We start from the raw sequence: 17,743 nt of genomic DNA, 5'->3' as shown, positions 1-17,743 counted from the left end.
TGTGTGTGTGTGTGTGTGTTGGGCACACTGAGGCCGTTCTGGGGAGGTGGAGGGAGAGAGACGGGTGGATTTCTGTTGTGATGGTATTAGCCTCTGTCAGGCTAAATGGGCTTTAATTGGGGGAGTGTTTGGTGCAACACAGGCGGGATTTTCCACACACACACACACACACACACACACACACACACACACACACACACACACACACACACACACACACACACTCACACACACTCACTCACAGTCGTCTCCTTTCATCCAGAATAGGCTTCATCTGCTCTCACTGTTTTTTTTAGTTTTCCCTCCTTCTTCTCTTCCTACTTTCCCTTCTCTCCATTTCTCTTCGTTTCTTTGTCCTCACAGGAACCTGCAACAATTTTAAATAACCATGAGCGGTCATATTAAGGGCACTGGATAAGTAGATGTGAATGAGAACGTGAGACAGGCTAAATGTGTACGTGCATGTTTGAATGCTTGAGGCTGGATTTCCAGATTCCAGCGCTGCTTTATGAAGCTTTAGCTCAGCGAAGTTTTTTTACATTCCCTCAACAATTTACTTGACTAAGAAATGGGTGAGTGCAGACTTCCTCTCGTGGCACAGATTCTTAGTTACACACACTGAAGGATCGAACTGGTGGTGCTGCCCGTCTACGGTCATTAACTGTCTACACCCAGGAGCGTTTCAATGGACCCTGCTGTCTCCCACACAAAGACATGCAGGTTGATTAGAGACTCTAAATTGACAGTTGGTGTGAGTATGAATGGTTGTTTGTCTAGCAGCCTAATGTCACCTGGGATTGGCTCCAGCCTCTCGAAAAGGATAAGCGGTGTGGATAAAGGACGGATGGATGTTTTCCGAGTTTTTATATCTACAGTTAAGGTTCGGAAGGCAATTTAAAACTAAGTGTTAGGCAAAGGTAAGCATAAACCAAAGTTTTCAGTTGGTATGAGACAGGATGCACACAGTATAGACTCCTGTGTCAAAGTCAATATTCACATTGTCAGAGGTCAAATGTTTTAATTCAGTTTGTGAAGTAGAAAGATACAGTTGAGGTGTGATGATGAGCGTGTGTGGAGCAAAGCGTGTTCCTGTAACAAAACCATGAGATGCTATTGTTGGTCTGATTTATGAACTCCTCAGGTGTACTGCACGTTTGACATGCTTATTTAAGGGCCAGGGGCCAATCCTGGGGGCCGTCACACCACAGATCCAACAGGAGGTCACACGTCTGGATAGGACGTAACAACACATGTTTGCATCCATCCTGTTGTTGTTCCGTTTGTTGTTGAGGTTCCTCTTAGTAAACTGTTTGAGAAGCTTTTGTAAATGATGGATTTTAGTTTGATGAACCCTTGACCTTGTGTATAGTGCACACCCACCCGTCTCTCTTTCTCTCAGGGTGGTCAGTCTCCGGTCTGGATACTCATTAATGAGCTTTATTACACAGCAATTAAACACTGACAGGGCCACTAATCCACACACACACACACACACACACACACACACACACACACACACACACACACACACACACACACACACACACACACACACAATAATTCTAGGGAGAAGTTGGACGAGCAACTGATTCACAAATGTTTTTAGGGAGGTTATGAATTAACCTACACTAACCTACAATTTGAATTACTCTCAAATTACGGTAAAAAAACAGGGAAGTTATTCTAGAGGGATTTTTTTTAACTCTTCATAAAAATATACATACATTCAGCAAAGAGTTTATATTTCTTGTATTATTTCATAAAGTCCAATGCAATTTTACATTCAAGGACATTTATCAAATGAATAATCCTATGAAAACAAATCTATAATCTCCTGTTGTATTAATTCATGGATTGCAACTTTTATTTTATGGTTAATAGTTTTAATAAGGAAGTTACTGTGTAAATCTCAGTTACATTTAATATAGGAAATAAACAAAAATCTGTAAAATAATACAGTTAACAGCTGAAATAACTTTTTTGACACTAAACGAGTTCTCAGGCTCAGTCCTGATGTACACGACTTTTATTTATTATCATCATCATCATCCGTCAGTTTATTAGTATATCAGTGTATTAATATAACCTCGTGTAAAACATACATTTGTTTATTAGAAAAGTAAATTAGTAAATCCTATTACATTGTGTGTGTGTGTGTGTGTGTGTGTGTGTGTGTGTGTGTGTGTGTGTGTGTGTGTGTGTGTGTGTGTGTTCTGTGTTGGTCTATTCTGCTAAGCGCGTTCACTGCGCTGCCACGGTGACGCGCACGGCTATATCCTGTGACTGGAGTGTCCTGACTTCATTCACTCAGATCACACGACCACAGGGAGCGGACATCAGACTCCTCTGGGCTTTTTGGAGCCAATCTTTGTTCTGTTTTCGTTCTTTCGTGCTTCCTCCACCTGAAACTGCAAACTGGGAATTTCACGTGAAAGGATTTTTATAAATTCTGATGATTTGATGATACATTTCGAAGATGCTGAGCTGCAGGACGCACAGAGTGTGATTTTAAACGAGCTGCACTGAGGAGAACATGATGGATACTGCTGGATGTGTGAATGTAGAAGAAAAGTTTTCGTTCTTCCACCGGACACCTGTTCTTTAGAAGCCAAACCCAAGAGAAGCTGGACATCAACTTGACCTCGATCAGATTTGATGGTTTCATGAGCTTCATGCTCCAGACGACTTGTTTTCATATCCCTTTGATTTTCCTTTGATAAGAAACCTCTCTCTCTTTACGGTGACTGCAGGAGCAGAGTCGTCTTGAATCTGCCTCATCTTCATTTCACGCAGGAGTTTAAAGATCATCCAAGTCGTATAAATTCCTGGTTCGCTCTTTTACTGACACTGTGGTGGTGGCCTGTTCTCCCGAGGGATGATTGTGGGCTCCCGAGGCCAGGGAGCGACAGCCCGGCTCCTGCAGTGGACCCCCGCCTCGTCCTGGTGCCTATGCAGCGGATCTGAGAGGAGATGAGAGCCGAGATTTTCCACCTCCTCGCCGGCTGCCTCTGCCTGTTACGCGCCGCTGCTGAGGTAAAGTAAGGGTTTTTACCCATTTGTTGAAAATAGAACAGAAACAAAACACTGAAGGCGGCACATGCAAAACAGATACAAGTCACGTCTGCGTAATTACGCACGTTTCCTCTTCCATTGGCGCAGTTTGGCATCAGCTCTATCCATTTATTTTGTGATAACACAGGGGCTGTAGCTGAGGTTGCTAATTAGTTATTAGTGACCTTTTTACGCACGAAGACCCAGTAATACATGGACTTTCTCCCCACAGGAGTCTCCTCTCCCCCGGGAGCTGTTGGAGCGGCTCTCCCGCAGCGACATCCGCAGCATCAGCGACCTCCAGCGGCTGCTCGAGTTAGACTCCGTAGGTAAATCGCTTCATTCTAATACAACTCTCTCCCACTGACCAGGGCTGGATTACTGAGCCTATACCGAGCAAAGGGGCGGAAGAACAATCAGTTCATAGGCTCTTAGTGTTTAATGGTAATCCACGAGCAGCACAATGAACACATACACACTTGGCTGTTTTTCAAAGTGAAGCCTATTGATGAAAATGTGTGTGTGAACTCAAATCTCACTTTCGAACCAGAAGTTGCATGAAAATCCTCTTTGCATGTCATGAACAGCTGCCTGACAGAAGTAAAAGTAGTGCAGGTCGATGCAAAGTTACTTCAGACTCATGTGGTGGTCAGAGCTGCAGCCTCCCTCCCCGTCTGCTCCTTGACAAGACTCTGAATCGAGGTATTAGTTGCATCTGGTTCAGTGCACAGTGAGAGGATGCTGTCCGCTCATCTCATTACCGGAATGCCTCAGTGGATGTTGCCAGGAGACCAACAGCCCGTCTCTGCTCTTTACACCCTCCATGAACTCGGAGGTATCAGGCACTGCTAATCGTAATCTAAGAATGCGGCGTTGGGTAAGACGTTTGATTTTATGCTTAAAATCCAGGTTATTGGGTATATTTCTCCGCTTCGGCTCAGCCTATCAAAACAGTTGTAATATAAGGTACTGGTGTAGCTTTTATAAGTTAAAATATTAAATATTGAGGTTTCTAGTCTTGTTTTTGTCGGGATGTCTGCATTAGAAACTACACATGGTGTTGAGTTTTAAAGCTGTGAGCACTCGTGGGCATGGAGGGTCTCATGAAGAGGCAGTTGCATTTTGGGAATTGTAGTGCTATGGGCTTTTCCTATAGGAGTAGGAATTTCCATCTACCCCTTCGTTTTAGGGGGGGGGGGGGGGTCCTGAATACACTACAGTTGAAGGGGTGTTAGAAGGGCTAGATGGCCTCTACCCCTACATCACATAGAGAAAGGGGTTGACACTACCCCTTCAGGACAACGCACAAAACAAAGGAAGTGGAAGGGTTAAGAGGTGAATTGGGACAGGGCCCAGGTCCTTCTTCAAAAGAGCATGATGTTTATTTAGTAAATTATGGTCCCATTTAGAGTCAAATAGGCTTTGGGGGTGTAAATACTGTGTGATTGACAGCCAGTACCATCCAATGGGTACAGGTGTAGGTGTGCGTGCATTGTCCTTGAGATCTCAGTCAGGCTCCACCCCCCGTTCCTCCAAATATGGTTACTTCTGGTTTCAATAAACCAATATGGCGCTGGACTGGGTTGACACTTGTTTTAAATGTGAAATATTTGGAGGTATTGGACGAATCTTTTCTGACAGAGGACATAAATTCCTTCAAACAACTACACAAAACAGTATTTTTGACTAAGTAAAAGTTGCACACCAGGAAATCAAGTCTCTTCAACAGAACATGTTTCCTTTTGTAAAAACATTTTTCCTCTTAAAAACTCAACCGTAACATCTCGCTCCTCCTTTCCATGGCATCTCGGCTTCAAGCTACAACTGAGATATGTAAAAAAGAACAAACACAGAAAATAAAATAAACATTACACCAAAGTGAATTGGCTACAAGTCTAAACAACACCAGTGTTTTCCTTCGGTAAACACAGCAGATGCCAGTGCTCATTATCCAGGTAATAAATCAGAGCAGATTGAATCAGTGAGGTGAGACAGGAGCAAATAACTGCTGCATAAAACAGGATTAATTGCATCTATGCCTTGAGTCAGACTCGGCTTTTCTGCCAGGGAAACTTCTCCTCCGCTCTGAGCATCTCGTTGCCTGTGAAAAACACTTGATTCATATCAACGTCTGCTGCTCAGAGCGGTGCCACCATTAATCCTGGCATCATTGAGATGCAAATGTCGAGTGTGACGGCTCCCCGGCCCGGTGGGGGTCAAGTGGCTCACTTCATTATGCTGTTGTCATGCTGCCCATTATTGGTTTGAGAGCAGGGCTCGCTGGAAGGCTGCTGTGTCGCTATGTATAATTCATGCTCAAATTCCTGCGTGGCAGGGCGAGCGAGAGTCACACACACTGAAAGAGAGAGAGAGAGAGGGGAGATGTTGGAGGTGGAACTTTGTTGTGTTGCCGAAGCACATTGTGTGTACACAGGCAGGCGTGTGCGTGTGTGACTGCTTTCACACACATGGCAGTAAGAGAGATGGGCACACACACACACACACACACACACACACACACACACACACACACACACACACACACACACACACACACACACACACACACACACACAAACAAAGTCTAAACAATAAGAGGGTGCTGTGGTATTCAAATCGAATTAAAAGAGTACTGCCATAACCTCATTTACTGGATGTTGATTTTTCCCTGCAGTCCTACACACACACACACACACACACACACACACACACACACACACACACACACACACACACACACACACACACACACACACACACACACACACACACACACACACACACACACACACACACACACACACACACACACACAGGGCTTCACTAGTAAGGCAGGCGTTGTTCATGGCCATTCTCAACCGATCTACATTCTGACCCTCACTTGTGGTCATGAGCTCTGGGTCATAACTAAAAGAACAACTTCATGGATACAATTGGTGAAAACTGTTTTTCTCTATGGGGTGGCGGTGCTCAGCCTTAAAGACAGGCTCAGGGGTTTGGACATCCAGTGGGAGCTCAGAGTAGAACTGCTGCTCCTTAATGTTGAAAGGGACCAGTTCAGTTGAATCGGCCACGTCCAACTGGGAGGAGACCCCGAGGTAGTCTCAGAACTCACTGGGGGGATTATATACCCCATCAGGCCTCGGGACGCCTCGGGATCCCCCAAGAGGAGATGGAAAGCGTAGCTGGAGAGAGGGATGTCTGGAGCATCCTGCTCAGCCGGACCTAACCATGACCTGACCTCGGATCAGTGGAAGACAATGGATGGATGGATGGATCTTCTATGCATTTTGTTTTGGGCAGATAAAGGTTTAAGTTGAAGAAAGACACTAAGAACAATAGAATATTCTCTTCGGGCTGAACTTGCCAATATGCACAGAGTACGACTCCTGAGTCTTGACCTTAGACTAACATTTCTGTCTGGTTGTGTGGATTTCTGTGATGTAGAATCAAACATTCACATGCGAGAATCTCAACAGACAGAATCCAATAATAGGTGAACTCACAATAAAGCTCCGTCCAATTCTCCAAACAAAGAAGCTCAGACAGAAGGTCAGTCTGTATCTGAAGTCCCTTAAATCAGCGTCTTTGCTTTTCTAAAGAGATTTAACTTCTGGACCAAGAAAACAACATTCTCTCTGCCTCAGAGTTGTGCGGACCTCGGGGTGAACTCCCGCTGCACGTATTCCTTTCTTTACGTGTATTAGATTTAAATTGTATCTGATACGCACACTAACACATAGAAGCCCTGTAACTCAGTTAGAGTAACCAGGTTAGGCCGGCAGTCTGAGGAGGGGAGACTTGAAAGACGTCTGTCACAAACAACTTACTGCAGCATGTGAACGATTTTCTCTTTTCACTTTCTTTGTTGTTGGTTTAGTCATCAAGATATTTCACTCTTGAAAATCAGGTTTTTGATGTTGATAGTGTAGATAAGAGGAGTTTTAACGTTTAATGTGACCCCCTGACCTTCTTTTAGACTAAATTAGATTAAATAAATCAGTCTAATGAAGAAATAGCCAAGTGTTTTTTTCCCCCATGGCCTCGGAGAGTGTCGGTGTGTTTGCCTGAAGGATCTGGGAATATTTGTGAATGGTGATGTTAACCGTGAGATTGTGTGTGTGACCTCTGAATGTGTGTGTTGTTTTGTCTCCGTCCAGAGAACGAGGTGATCGAGGAGACCAAACACATCTACCACAAGGACTTCTCCCACAGCTTCCTCGACCTGAAGAGTGCACACACGCACACCAGACACAGGCGGAGCACTGGTAAGACACACACACACAAACACGCACGACACATGTGCATACACAAAGACACACACAAACACACAAAGCAAATCTCAGAAGCTGGCGCACAGTGGATAAATGAACACAAAAGCCTCCACCATGACAACACATTTTCACATATTCACTTGTATACTCCTCTGTGAATTGTACCTGATTATCTATCCATCAAAATGCTCACGATGACCGACGCCAAGGTCCTTAAATTCGTAGACATCAGTCCCCTAAATGTGCCTGAGTTTGTTTTCATCAAGATCTATGAATTATTTCCTGGGAAATAAATGTCAACACCGCCCTATAGCACAATGTTAAAGGAGGACATAACCTTCTTGGTCACGTTTTCTCCCCACCACGTTTCTTTAACCTCACCGCTGTGTTCCCCTCCAGTGGTGGAAGAGGCCTTGCCAGCGGGCTGCAAAGTGCGGACGACGATCTATGAGATCCCCCGGAGCCAGGTGGACCCCACGTCGGCCAACTTCATCATCTGGCCGCCCTGCGTGGAGGTGAAACGCTGCACCGGCTGCTGCAACACCAGCAACATGAGGTGTCAGGCAGCTCGCAAGCACCACCGCACGGTCAAGGTAGGAAACACAAATATGTGTGTCCGCTCTACAGACATTTTGAAAAACACCTTTTGTTATTTGTGTTTAAGTGGCTCCGACCCTGAAAACAAACACTTACTAAACGAATAATGGCATGTAAACACACACAGCTACTTACTGGAGGTACACTACACACCTGCCAAAAACAATTACTGCTGCTAGCTCAGCCATTGTGTCGGTGTTTGTGTGTGTGATTGTGTGTGATTGTGTGTGCGTGTGTGTGTGTGCTGCTGACTGAGAGTCTGGCAGTGAGTCGATCAAGAGCATAATAGCTTCCTTTTGATCTCTGCCAAAGCTGGAAATAAGACTCACTAAACCCAACTGGTTCACAGTCACACCCTGCCAACTGGACTCAGACCCAAGGTGTGTGTGTGTGTGTGTGTGTGTGTGTGTGTGTGTGTGTGTGTGTGTGTGTGTGTGTGTGCGTGTGCGTGTGTGTATGGATTCACTATCAGTGTCACAAGTGCTTCGCCCAGTCTAAACCTGCCTGTTTGTAATGGGTTGTTTGTTTCGGTCTGTGATGATGCTGGTTGCAGTTTTCTTTCTGTAACTGCAGTAATAGAGCTGCGGCAAACAAAGAGCCGTTCACCTGTTTATTCAAAGTTCAGACTGAGTGGGAAATAAAAGATGGAGAAATGAGAACAGGTGTTTGTGTGTAGCCAGAGGTTGAGAGGAAGGGGAGGAAGAGGAGCAGATTTGATTCTCTGTGCTCTGGCCTGATGAGACACAATCTAAGATGAAAGCACTCGTCCTTTGTCTGCTCACAGAGGAAATCAAAACTAAAGTCACTCACATGTGCGGAGATCCAGCGCTCAGAGGGTCACGGCTGCAAGATGGACTCGCACGCGGCCGGAGGGGATATGGCAGAGCGGAGGTTTAGCTGCTGTGGGTCCATATGTGAGACAGAGAGAAAGATAACATTGGCTCCGCGATCGTAAACTTCACTTTGAGTGTATCGGGCTGTGAGAGTGCAGCAGGTGAGAGTCTGCACTGAATCTGAGGCTGTGGGACGAGGGATTGAAGCAAGATGCGGCCTCACGGTCTTGCACGTGTGAATGTTAGTTGGAGCGTGAGGTAAACAAGTGGATTGGTGCAGCATCAGTCTGGTATCAGACTTGTTTAGGTGTGAGCTGAACCTGAGATGAAGGATCTTGGTTTATCAGTGTTGTATCAGCAAGTATGTTTTATAAAATCTGTAGTGTTGCCTGTATTATACTTTTATCTAAATGACAAGGTAAACCTCACTTTCATGCAGAATGTTAATATTGTTCATGGTTAATGTACAAATGTAGAAACACGCAAAGATCTTTTGAATTTTAGGTTGCTCCCACCTTCGAGTGCAGCTGTGGGAAAAAGTTAAAACTCTCAGATTATAGGTGTCAGAACTTATCCTCTTAGCACTGATGGGTGCCTCAGCAGTGCAGCTCCTCACCTGAGCTGAACCTCCTCGGCTGCTTTGTTTTTCAGTCTCCGCTCATCGGAGTCTGTTCAGACTTGAAGCAGAGATGTTGTGCAATCACACTTGGATCTCCCCTCATTTGCTTCCTTGACTGTGATGTGAGAGCATGAAGTCTATCCCTGTGTTATTGTTTCTGTACGTTACAGTTTGTATGTTCATGCTGATGAGTTTCTGTCAAAATATCAAAGACACATGCAGACTGTCCAATCAGTCTGCATGTGTTAGGTTCACCACACTACACCTCATGCAGTGTATTCCAACAGTCCTGTAACGAATCCTCCCTTCATGAAGACTGAAATGTTCAGTTCAATGATTTTGTTTCTCAATGTTAAGACAGGGTTTTAAGAGAAGAGGTTAATAAGAAGGTGCTGATATGCTGCAATCAATACCTTAAAATCAATGTCTTAAGTTCAGGGTGCATTCATGGATTCTATCAGCTTTAGATATCGAATTAGCATTTCAACATTTTCAGAAAACGCTGCACGTTGAATTGTGTGAATTGAAAATATTTTTTGTTTCCTCTCTCTCTCTCTCTCTCTCTCTCTCTCTCTCTCTCTCTCTCTCTCTCTCGCTCCCCCCCCCCTCTCTCTCAGGTAGCGAAGGTGGAGTATGTGCGGAAGCGGCCGAAGTTGAGGGAGGTGCAGGTGAAGCTGGAGGATCATCTGGACTGTATGTGCACCAACAAACGCCACATCAGCCAAAACTCAGACACAGACAACGGTGAGTGCACAGCTGCGCGTGTGCGTGTGTGTGCGTGTGTGTGTGCGTGTGTGTGTGTGTCGGCTCATTTCACATGTGAAGGTTGTTCCTGTCTGAATGTGTCTACTGACACCAGAAGAGCTGATAAGATATTTGAGGTATTTACTGTGTTTTTCCTCTTTGCCTCAATTAGTCCTCCCTCAGGGCAACACCCCCTCACATACACACACACACCCTCACACACACTAACACACACACACACACACACACACACACACACACATTCCCAAACCCTCCTTATTATCCAACTCTCTCTCGTGGACTAGATCCAACAACCGGCTGCAGAATTTATAAAATGCTTGTTCCCAGTTCCAACAGGTAGTAAAACCACACTGAGTGAAGTTGGATTCATAAATTGTTTTGTGTGTGTTTGTTAATGTTTCATGATTATAAACTAAAAACAAACAAACACAGATCTGATCCCAGGACGCAGACATGTACATTAATTTGTAATTTCTCACAAAGGCCTTGTGTCAGAATGTCTCAGTTTCATGTACTCTTACGTCATAAGTATCAGGATGATGTCACGTGATCTAAAAACACCATTAACTGATCACTTCATTACCTCATGTGCACAAAGAGAAAAAAGTATCGACTAGAATGAGACTCGGTAGAGTGCAAATCCCTCTTATGAATCCACATTTAAATCCACTAGATCCAGAAATCTCTCGATCTAGATCCATCCAATTGCACACACTCATAAATATCAATCCCCTAAACATGCCAGATTTGTTTATAGATCCATCCAAGTGTTGGAAAATGCCCTCTCATAACATTGAAGTGGAAAAAGATCCTGGATCCAAACCAAATGTCATGGATTATTTCCTGACCCACATCCCTCCACCAAGTTTCATGCTAATCCTAAAAGGCAAATTAGCAAACAAACAGAGCGGAGGTAATCGATTACAAAGTAGCCACGTCAAGGTCACATCGTTACAGCAAAAATCATTCCAACACTCAGTTCCTTTGGTTTTGATTGTCACTGAGGCAAACTGCATGAAATTGGGAATATGTAGCTCAACTACAAAGGGAAAGGGAAATCCCAATTTATTGAATGAATGTTAGTTTTACTATTTCTCTCCTGTCCATCATCAACACCCCCATTAGAGTTTTTCCTTGGGGTTGGCAGGAGAAACCCAGCTGAGTGAATAGAGATGACTTCATCCCCCTGTTCTTTCTTTCAACAGGCATCAGGTGAAGAGAGACGGACGAATGAAGGAGTGGAGAAGAGAAAAATGGACGCCGGCCTGAAGCAGAAAACAAAGACAAGCACCTTTTGCCTCTAACACCTTCACCACCTGGCAGCAGGGGACTGAACCATTCCATGGAATATATATCCTGATCTTTCTGGAGGTTTGATGGAGAAACTCTGAACCTCAACTCGACCTGACAGGACAAAACTGAGAGCAACAAACTGTCTCACACAGAAAGGAATCACAAACATGGAGAGAGGGTTTTCCTCGCTTTGATTCCTCGACGGAGAGAGGAAGAGATTAGAAACTGAGAACGCGGAGCAACGCAGCCGAAGAGAGGTGGATTCTGGGATACCGGAGGACTTAATGTCTGCGTCTTGAGTATAAACCGCTCAGTGACTGGGATTATAAACTGGGTGGAATCCTTTTTCTAGAAACAGTGACTGGGATTAGATTTTGTACTCAAAGATTTACAAAACACACACACACACACACACACACACACACACACACACACACACACGCACGCATATACACACAATATATCCTCTTATTTTTATAACCTCTGATTTTCTATGGCTGTCTGTTTCTATGTTATCACATGATGGAGGGACAAAGATCCTCCTCACATGTTACTGATACTAATAAACTATTTATATGAAAACACAAATCGGAGTATTGAGCGTTAAAGAAAAAAACATTTCGTGAAACAGCTTTGTCATAAAAGGCTTGTGTGACTGCCGGATTTAAGAATTAATTTAAAACGGAAAGAAGAGAAACTGAACTGCTGTGTGTGTGTCTGTGTGTGTGTGTGTGTGTGTGTGTGTGTGTGTGTGTGTGTGTGTGTGTGTGTGTGTGTGTGTGTGAGAGATAGAGATAGAGATAGAGATAGAGAGATTATCTGCAGGATCATAATAGTGAAGCTAAAACCCCTGTGAATTTCTAATTGAGAACAACACACGTATAAAAACCGGACTAAAGGAAAGACGTGGAGTAACTGACGACAGGTGATTTCGTCTCGAAGTTTCAGACTCACTGTTGTTATTTCAAACTCGTGAGGAGGAAATGACAAAAGGCCTCAGTTTAATTGGAAGGGAAATGTTTTCAGAGGCGACCTCATCCCGTTGACGTGAAGTGACCTCATATCAAAACACGACATATCTGTCAGCTGCTCATTTAGTGTCCACTCTCATTAGCTCTCTTGCTTTCATACAGAAAAAAAACTCTCGCACTTCTACGAGACCAGGTCAAATTTAATAAAAAAAAAATCTAAAATGATAAATAAAACCAAACCTAACTACGGTAATTTAACACTTAATAACAGTTTCAGTGCTTAACACAACAAAATCCTCCAAACGGATGTGCATATGTTTCCCGTGTGTTGCCAGGTGCTTCGCTAAGTTTGCCGTGTTCCTCCCTTCCTTCTTCTTCTTCTCTTGGTTTACATGGCGGGTGGCACACAACACCACAAGGTGCAGACCGCCACCAGCTCTTCAAGATGTCGGTGGCTCTTGTCTAGTGTTCAAACATTCGCTGCTCGCCCCGGGGTCTGAATCCTTTCACGTGAAACACAGCCACACTTTGAGGTTGGAGGCCAGTCTTACTTGCTGCCAGAGCCATGTAGCTAAAAATGCAGAGGTGCCCGAAATCTGTGTAGTGATTCAGTCCGGTTGGTGCCGGCCATGTAGGAACCGGTGCCTGATGTGCACTGGATGTACCAAACACAATCTTTGTGAAGCTCTTGGTTTTAGCTCCCGTCTCTTTACGCCTGCCAACTGTGGGGCGTCCCTGGAAGTATCTGTCTGAACACTGAGAGAGAGGAGCTCCCTTTACCGCAGACTTTTGGCTTTTTTAACTTTGCAGAACTTTTATATTCACAGAAAAGGAGACAACACAAAAAGCCTCACGTCTCCTTTTAATTTGGATCCAGATTTGAATAAACGGGCAGATCCAGGGATTTCTTTTCACATTCTTCAACATGGCAACAGTTAGGTTATAAAGTGGTTTTATGGTTGAGGTTATGAAATGCAGTGGCCTAATGATTTCTAATGACTCTATAACCTGAAGCAGAGGATGATTAGCAGTGGTTTAAAAAAAAACGTCTCAATAAAACGTCAACTGCATTTTTCATTTCACACAGAACCACGAGTCTCCTCAGTAAAGTCTTACGAAACTGTATCTACCAGACAAACACAAATAACAGATGCAAGGAACTAGAGCATGGAGATTTGTTCTTGACCATAAACCCATTGGCCTTCATGCAGAGCTTTTGACTGCATCTCATTGGCTTCATCCGATGTCACATGCTCAGGTGTCTTTAAAGTCCAGATGCATTCGCCAACATAAACTTGTCCGATTGTAAAATGTTTGCAAAAAAACTGCTTTGTTTCGTTCTGCAAAAGTAAAATGGGATTTACGTAACAACAACACTGGTTTTGGGGGAAAGCAGCCAATCAGTAAACAGCTAAATAAAGAGAGGACTGTGTTTGCTTCTCTCGGTGGTGAAGACATGATGGTTTTTCTTCCTGTCGTCCAAACCTGAAGCCACGAGTCGGTTCCATCCCCTGCTGGCATCCCACAAACCTGCTGTTTAGACTATTACGCTGCGGTCGCGGCCTCAAGCGGCTCTGTGTGTTTCAGACGTTAAACACTTATTGGGACATGCTTCGACAGGCGACTGGGCGCGTAACAAACTGCGGACAAAACAAATGTTTGTTGGTTGTGGCGTGGAAAGGGCAGACGAGGCAGACAGTCGGGTGACTTGGTGCAGGCTTGAGGTGGCTTTGCATAACTGGCGTGTTGCTCTTGGAGGAGCTGGTGTAAACCATGTCGGAGACGTCGGCCAACGCTAAAACCAGAGTGGGTAGTTTTTTCAAATTACATAAATTTCATAATTGCGTGAGCTGCACAAAGACAACACTGTGTCCAAAGACTCTGGTTTTGGGTTCCGTCTGTGAAATCTGCAGAAGAAAGAGAAACGCTGCAGTTTCGTCAGGATTCAGCAGAAATAACCAACATGTGCATTTGTAAAAGGGGAAAGAATCGTGTGGGAATAATGCACCGGGAGCGTTTGTTTGAGGGAGAACAAAGAGAGGAGACAGATGGGGATAAGACTGTGTAACAGGGACTGAAAGGTGAGAGGGAGGAAATGAAAACAGACAGGATGGTAGCGTGTGTGTGTGTGTGTGTGTGTGTGTGTGTGTGTGTGTGCAGATGAGACACAATGAAAGTGTGTCTTCGTGTGTGGGAGTGGATAAAAGTGTGTGTGTGTGTGTGTGTGTGTGTGTGTGTGTGTGTGTGTGTGTGTGTGTGTGTGTGTGAGAAACCGAGCCTCCATCTTTCTCTAAAGCTCAGTTAAGCAGATTAACAACATGCTTGCTAAAATGCTGAACGCTCCACAGGTCAAATACAACCTGATGGAAGCGGGTGGAAAGTCCGACGACAGATCTCAGATCAGATTACTAAACCTCGGGATTCCTGCACTCCTGCGATTGAGAAGCCGAAGGTTTTCCTGATTCTGGGTCAGTGGTTTTCACTGGTTTAAACACCTCCAGGTCCTGTTGTTGCTGATTTGGTGTCAGGATCCTTTTTTTTGTGCATTTTCACACCTATTGTGGTGGAGTCCCCTGCCGCTGTGGGTCCTGTCCAACACAAACCAGACGACAGCCGCTCACCACAACAAAGACACTATGATTCCAACATTGTGCTTTGGGAGTGATCCGCCCCCCCCATTACCCTCATACTGGAACTTTGCACTTTTCATTTGAAGAAGTGGAAGCCAGACTGGTCTCTTCAGAAAGATTGTTTTCAGCATTTGATCAACTGCATAAAACTGAATTTTTACAGATGTATGCTCCTCTGTTTAGTGTTTCTGGTGACTTTGGTTTTAATTAGTTATTTGATGTAATAAAAACAGGTGAAGCATCATGATTGACAGCTGAGACTAGGACACGCTGGTTGTGTATCAGTGGGACGTTGGTACCATTGATCACTTCTGTGCAGCCTCTGGCGACAAATGACGTCACCAGTGCAAGATGGCAGCTCCCGTATCTGGGACATTTTGGCTTAAGGAAGTGGAAGAGGAAGTGCAGACCTGTCATCCATCTTTATCTACAGTCTATCTGTAATACCGATCACAGTTGTCGGCATAATGCAACATACCATGAAATTTATGGATCTCTTATGAGCTAATGGACACATTGTGTTATGTTGGCTTCAGTGTCGTGTCCCTGCACTGAGGAGATCTTTTTCCAGAACCCTGTGAAGTTGTGTGTCTGGTCCCTGCAGAAGCCGGGTGGCCCTGAAACAAGGGGATCTGTGGAGTAGGAGAACTTGGACAAAGACGTGATGTAACTGTGGCGGTGGTCAGAGAGAAATTGTCTTTTGGCAAAGGACAACAGAGACAGACCAGAGTCCAGCACGTTTAATTTAAGGTTCTTTCTCTCTTCTGATTTCCTCCCTTCATTCTCATTGTGTCACACAGAGCTGCGGAACGAATGCTCGTCCGTCCAGGCGTCCACCTCCTCGTCTGACGCGGCTGCAGCAGGGACGCAGACCGTGGAGGTTTGGCATCGCTGCCGGAGGATTTACTGCTGTGTGGTCAAGGCTGATGTTTTGCTGCTGAGTCCAGTGATGCAGACTCTTCCTGTCCCGAGAAAGAAAAGAAAGGAAGAGAGAACGAGGATACTACGAGGTAGAAAAGGCATTTGTGTAATAACCTGTTTTCCCATGATGCTAATTTTCAGCTGGTGTCCACATGTTTGTAATAAAGATCAGCGCTCTCTCTGTCTTGTGTTGTTGTCTCGTCACCCTCCAGGTTTAAACTTTCTTTCTGCGCAGCGGAACAAATCCATTTGTACTTGTTAGTCAGAACCATTTCCTCTTCCTGTGTGTCTCCTCCTTCCTGTTCTGCTCCTTCAGGGCCGTCGGCTGCCACCAGAACCAGGCTCCTGTCAGGAAAATCTTTGAGTCATCCAGTGGATATTCACGTATTTTCCACCCTGCAGTTCAGGTGGAACAGCGGGTTATCCATTAATTGTCGGGTTCGGTGTTTAATCCCGAGCTCAACAGTTGATGTGTCTCAGTTGGAAGCCCAGTGATCTGCATGGTTGTGTTAGTAACTAAGTGTGAAGCATTTTGTCCCAGTGAGGCTTGAAAACATAAACGGCTCAGTTACCAGATTACTGATCCCAGGTCTCAGGAGAAAAACAGCCACAGCAAATTGTTGTTGAATTATAATGGGCATAGTATTTATGTGACAGGAAGTAAAAAGCTCACACAACGATGGAGTCGAATGAAATTATGTGGAAAAGTAAAACCGGCAGAATAAAGGCATAGAATCTGATAGAAGTTGCTGAAAATGTTCTGGCTGATGATCAATGATGACAACAGGTTTTACTGTTATGTTGCTTCACATTTCTGCTGTTGTGAGTTCAACTCTCAAACAAAAGCCGTTTTCAGACATGAGTTTACCCAAAGTTTTCCTTTCACACATGCACAACCCAGCGGGAGGATTTCTGCACGGACGCGTTCACAACAGCATCAAATCCTCCACATTATCCTGGCCAGAGGTGGAGCAGGTTGGTGCAGCAGACAGAGACAGGAAGTGACGTGTTGACTCCGCTGCAGAGATCATGTGATCATGTTTACATCACCGCAAACCCTCTTGGCATCTTCGTCTGTGTCTTCTACGTGTGTGTTGCCATTTTTTACCAGAGATATTTGTTTTCTTTGTGTTTTTTTTATTTAAAGAGACAGGAGCTAGAACCAAGTGGAGTCTGAGGAAGGTGAACTTCAGAGCATGAAACTCCAGTTAAAATTATTAATCGGACAATAAGCAGCATATACGAGTTATTTACACTTTTCAGTTAAACATTTTTTGCGATTTTGACTTCTTGAAACCATCGGACTTCCTGCAGGTCTCCATGGCGGCTGCTCGATCGAGATCAACAATTTCCCCCCAAACAACCAATTTACCTCACAACTCCAGCTCCTCAGTTCTCTGCTTGACTTCAGAACAGCTCTTTAAAGTCATAAGCCTCTTCCACTCGCACACAAACACAACAAAAAAAAAAAGCTGTCCTGCTGTCAGCCACTCCAAATCACTCAACAAAATAGAACCCCCCTCCTCTTCCCCCTCCGCCGTCGTCTCCATCCCCTGCAGCTCCGCCATTGTCTTTGGCTGGGCCGAGCGAAAGGCCTCGCCACTGCCGCAAAGGGAGAAGCAGCGGTGACATAAAAACAGAGCGGCGGAATGAGCTCGGGGGGGGGGGGGGGTTAAGTGCTTTTTGATGTACTCACTGGAGGAGGGAGTTGGATTGTTAAAGGATTAAGGTGTGTGTGGCGTTTCCCGGCTCGTATAACCAAACACCGTCTGCGTTACGGTTGGGAAAA

The 17,743-nt window shown here is 44.8% G+C and overlaps 1 protein-coding gene across 2 annotated transcripts; it reads left to right on the top strand.

Moving 5' to 3' along the window:
* Positions 1-2,197: 2,197 nt before the first annotated feature.
* LOC117761949 (platelet-derived growth factor subunit A-like) lies at positions 2,198-11,856 on the top strand. Of its 2 annotated transcripts, XM_034586349.1 has the most exons (6): positions 2,198-3,033; positions 3,284-3,380; positions 7,212-7,319; positions 7,725-7,918; positions 9,992-10,118; positions 11,345-11,856. In XM_034586349.1, the coding sequence occupies exons 1-6, from the start codon at positions 2,971-2,973 to the stop codon at positions 11,353-11,355; spliced, it is 600 nt and encodes a 199-aa protein (XP_034442240.1). In that variant the 5' UTR covers positions 2,198-2,970; the 3' UTR covers positions 11,356-11,856. The 2 variants fall into 2 exon arrangements, with proteins under 2 accessions (XP_034442240.1, XP_034442248.1); XM_034586357.1 differs by lacking the exons at positions 2,198-3,033; positions 3,284-3,380 and adding an exon at positions 3,447-3,886.
* The last annotated feature ends 5,887 nt before the right edge of the window (positions 11,857-17,743 follow it).

The sequence above is a fragment of the Hippoglossus hippoglossus genome, chromosome 1 (assembly GCF_009819705.1).
Source record: "Hippoglossus hippoglossus isolate fHipHip1 chromosome 1, fHipHip1.pri, whole genome shotgun sequence".
NCBI lineage: Eukaryota > Metazoa > Chordata > Actinopteri > Pleuronectiformes > Pleuronectidae > Hippoglossus > Hippoglossus hippoglossus.
The sequence above is the reverse complement of the archived record's forward strand: the minus strand, read 5'-3'. Positions and strand labels throughout refer to the sequence as shown.

Bases quoted from the DNA above. Each gene is read 5' to 3' on its own strand.
- LOC117761949 (XM_034586349.1), top strand. From the start codon at position 2,971: ATGAGAGCCGAGATTTTCCACCTCCTCGCCGGCTGCCTCTGCCTGTTA. The intron at 3,381-7,211 runs GTAAATCGCTTC...GTCTCCGTCCAG, and splicing joins GCTCGAGTTAGACTCCGTAG to AGAACGAGGTGATCGAGGAG. The intron at 7,320-7,724 runs GTAAGACACACA...GTTCCCCTCCAG, and splicing joins CAGACACAGGCGGAGCACTG to TGGTGGAAGAGGCCTTGCCA.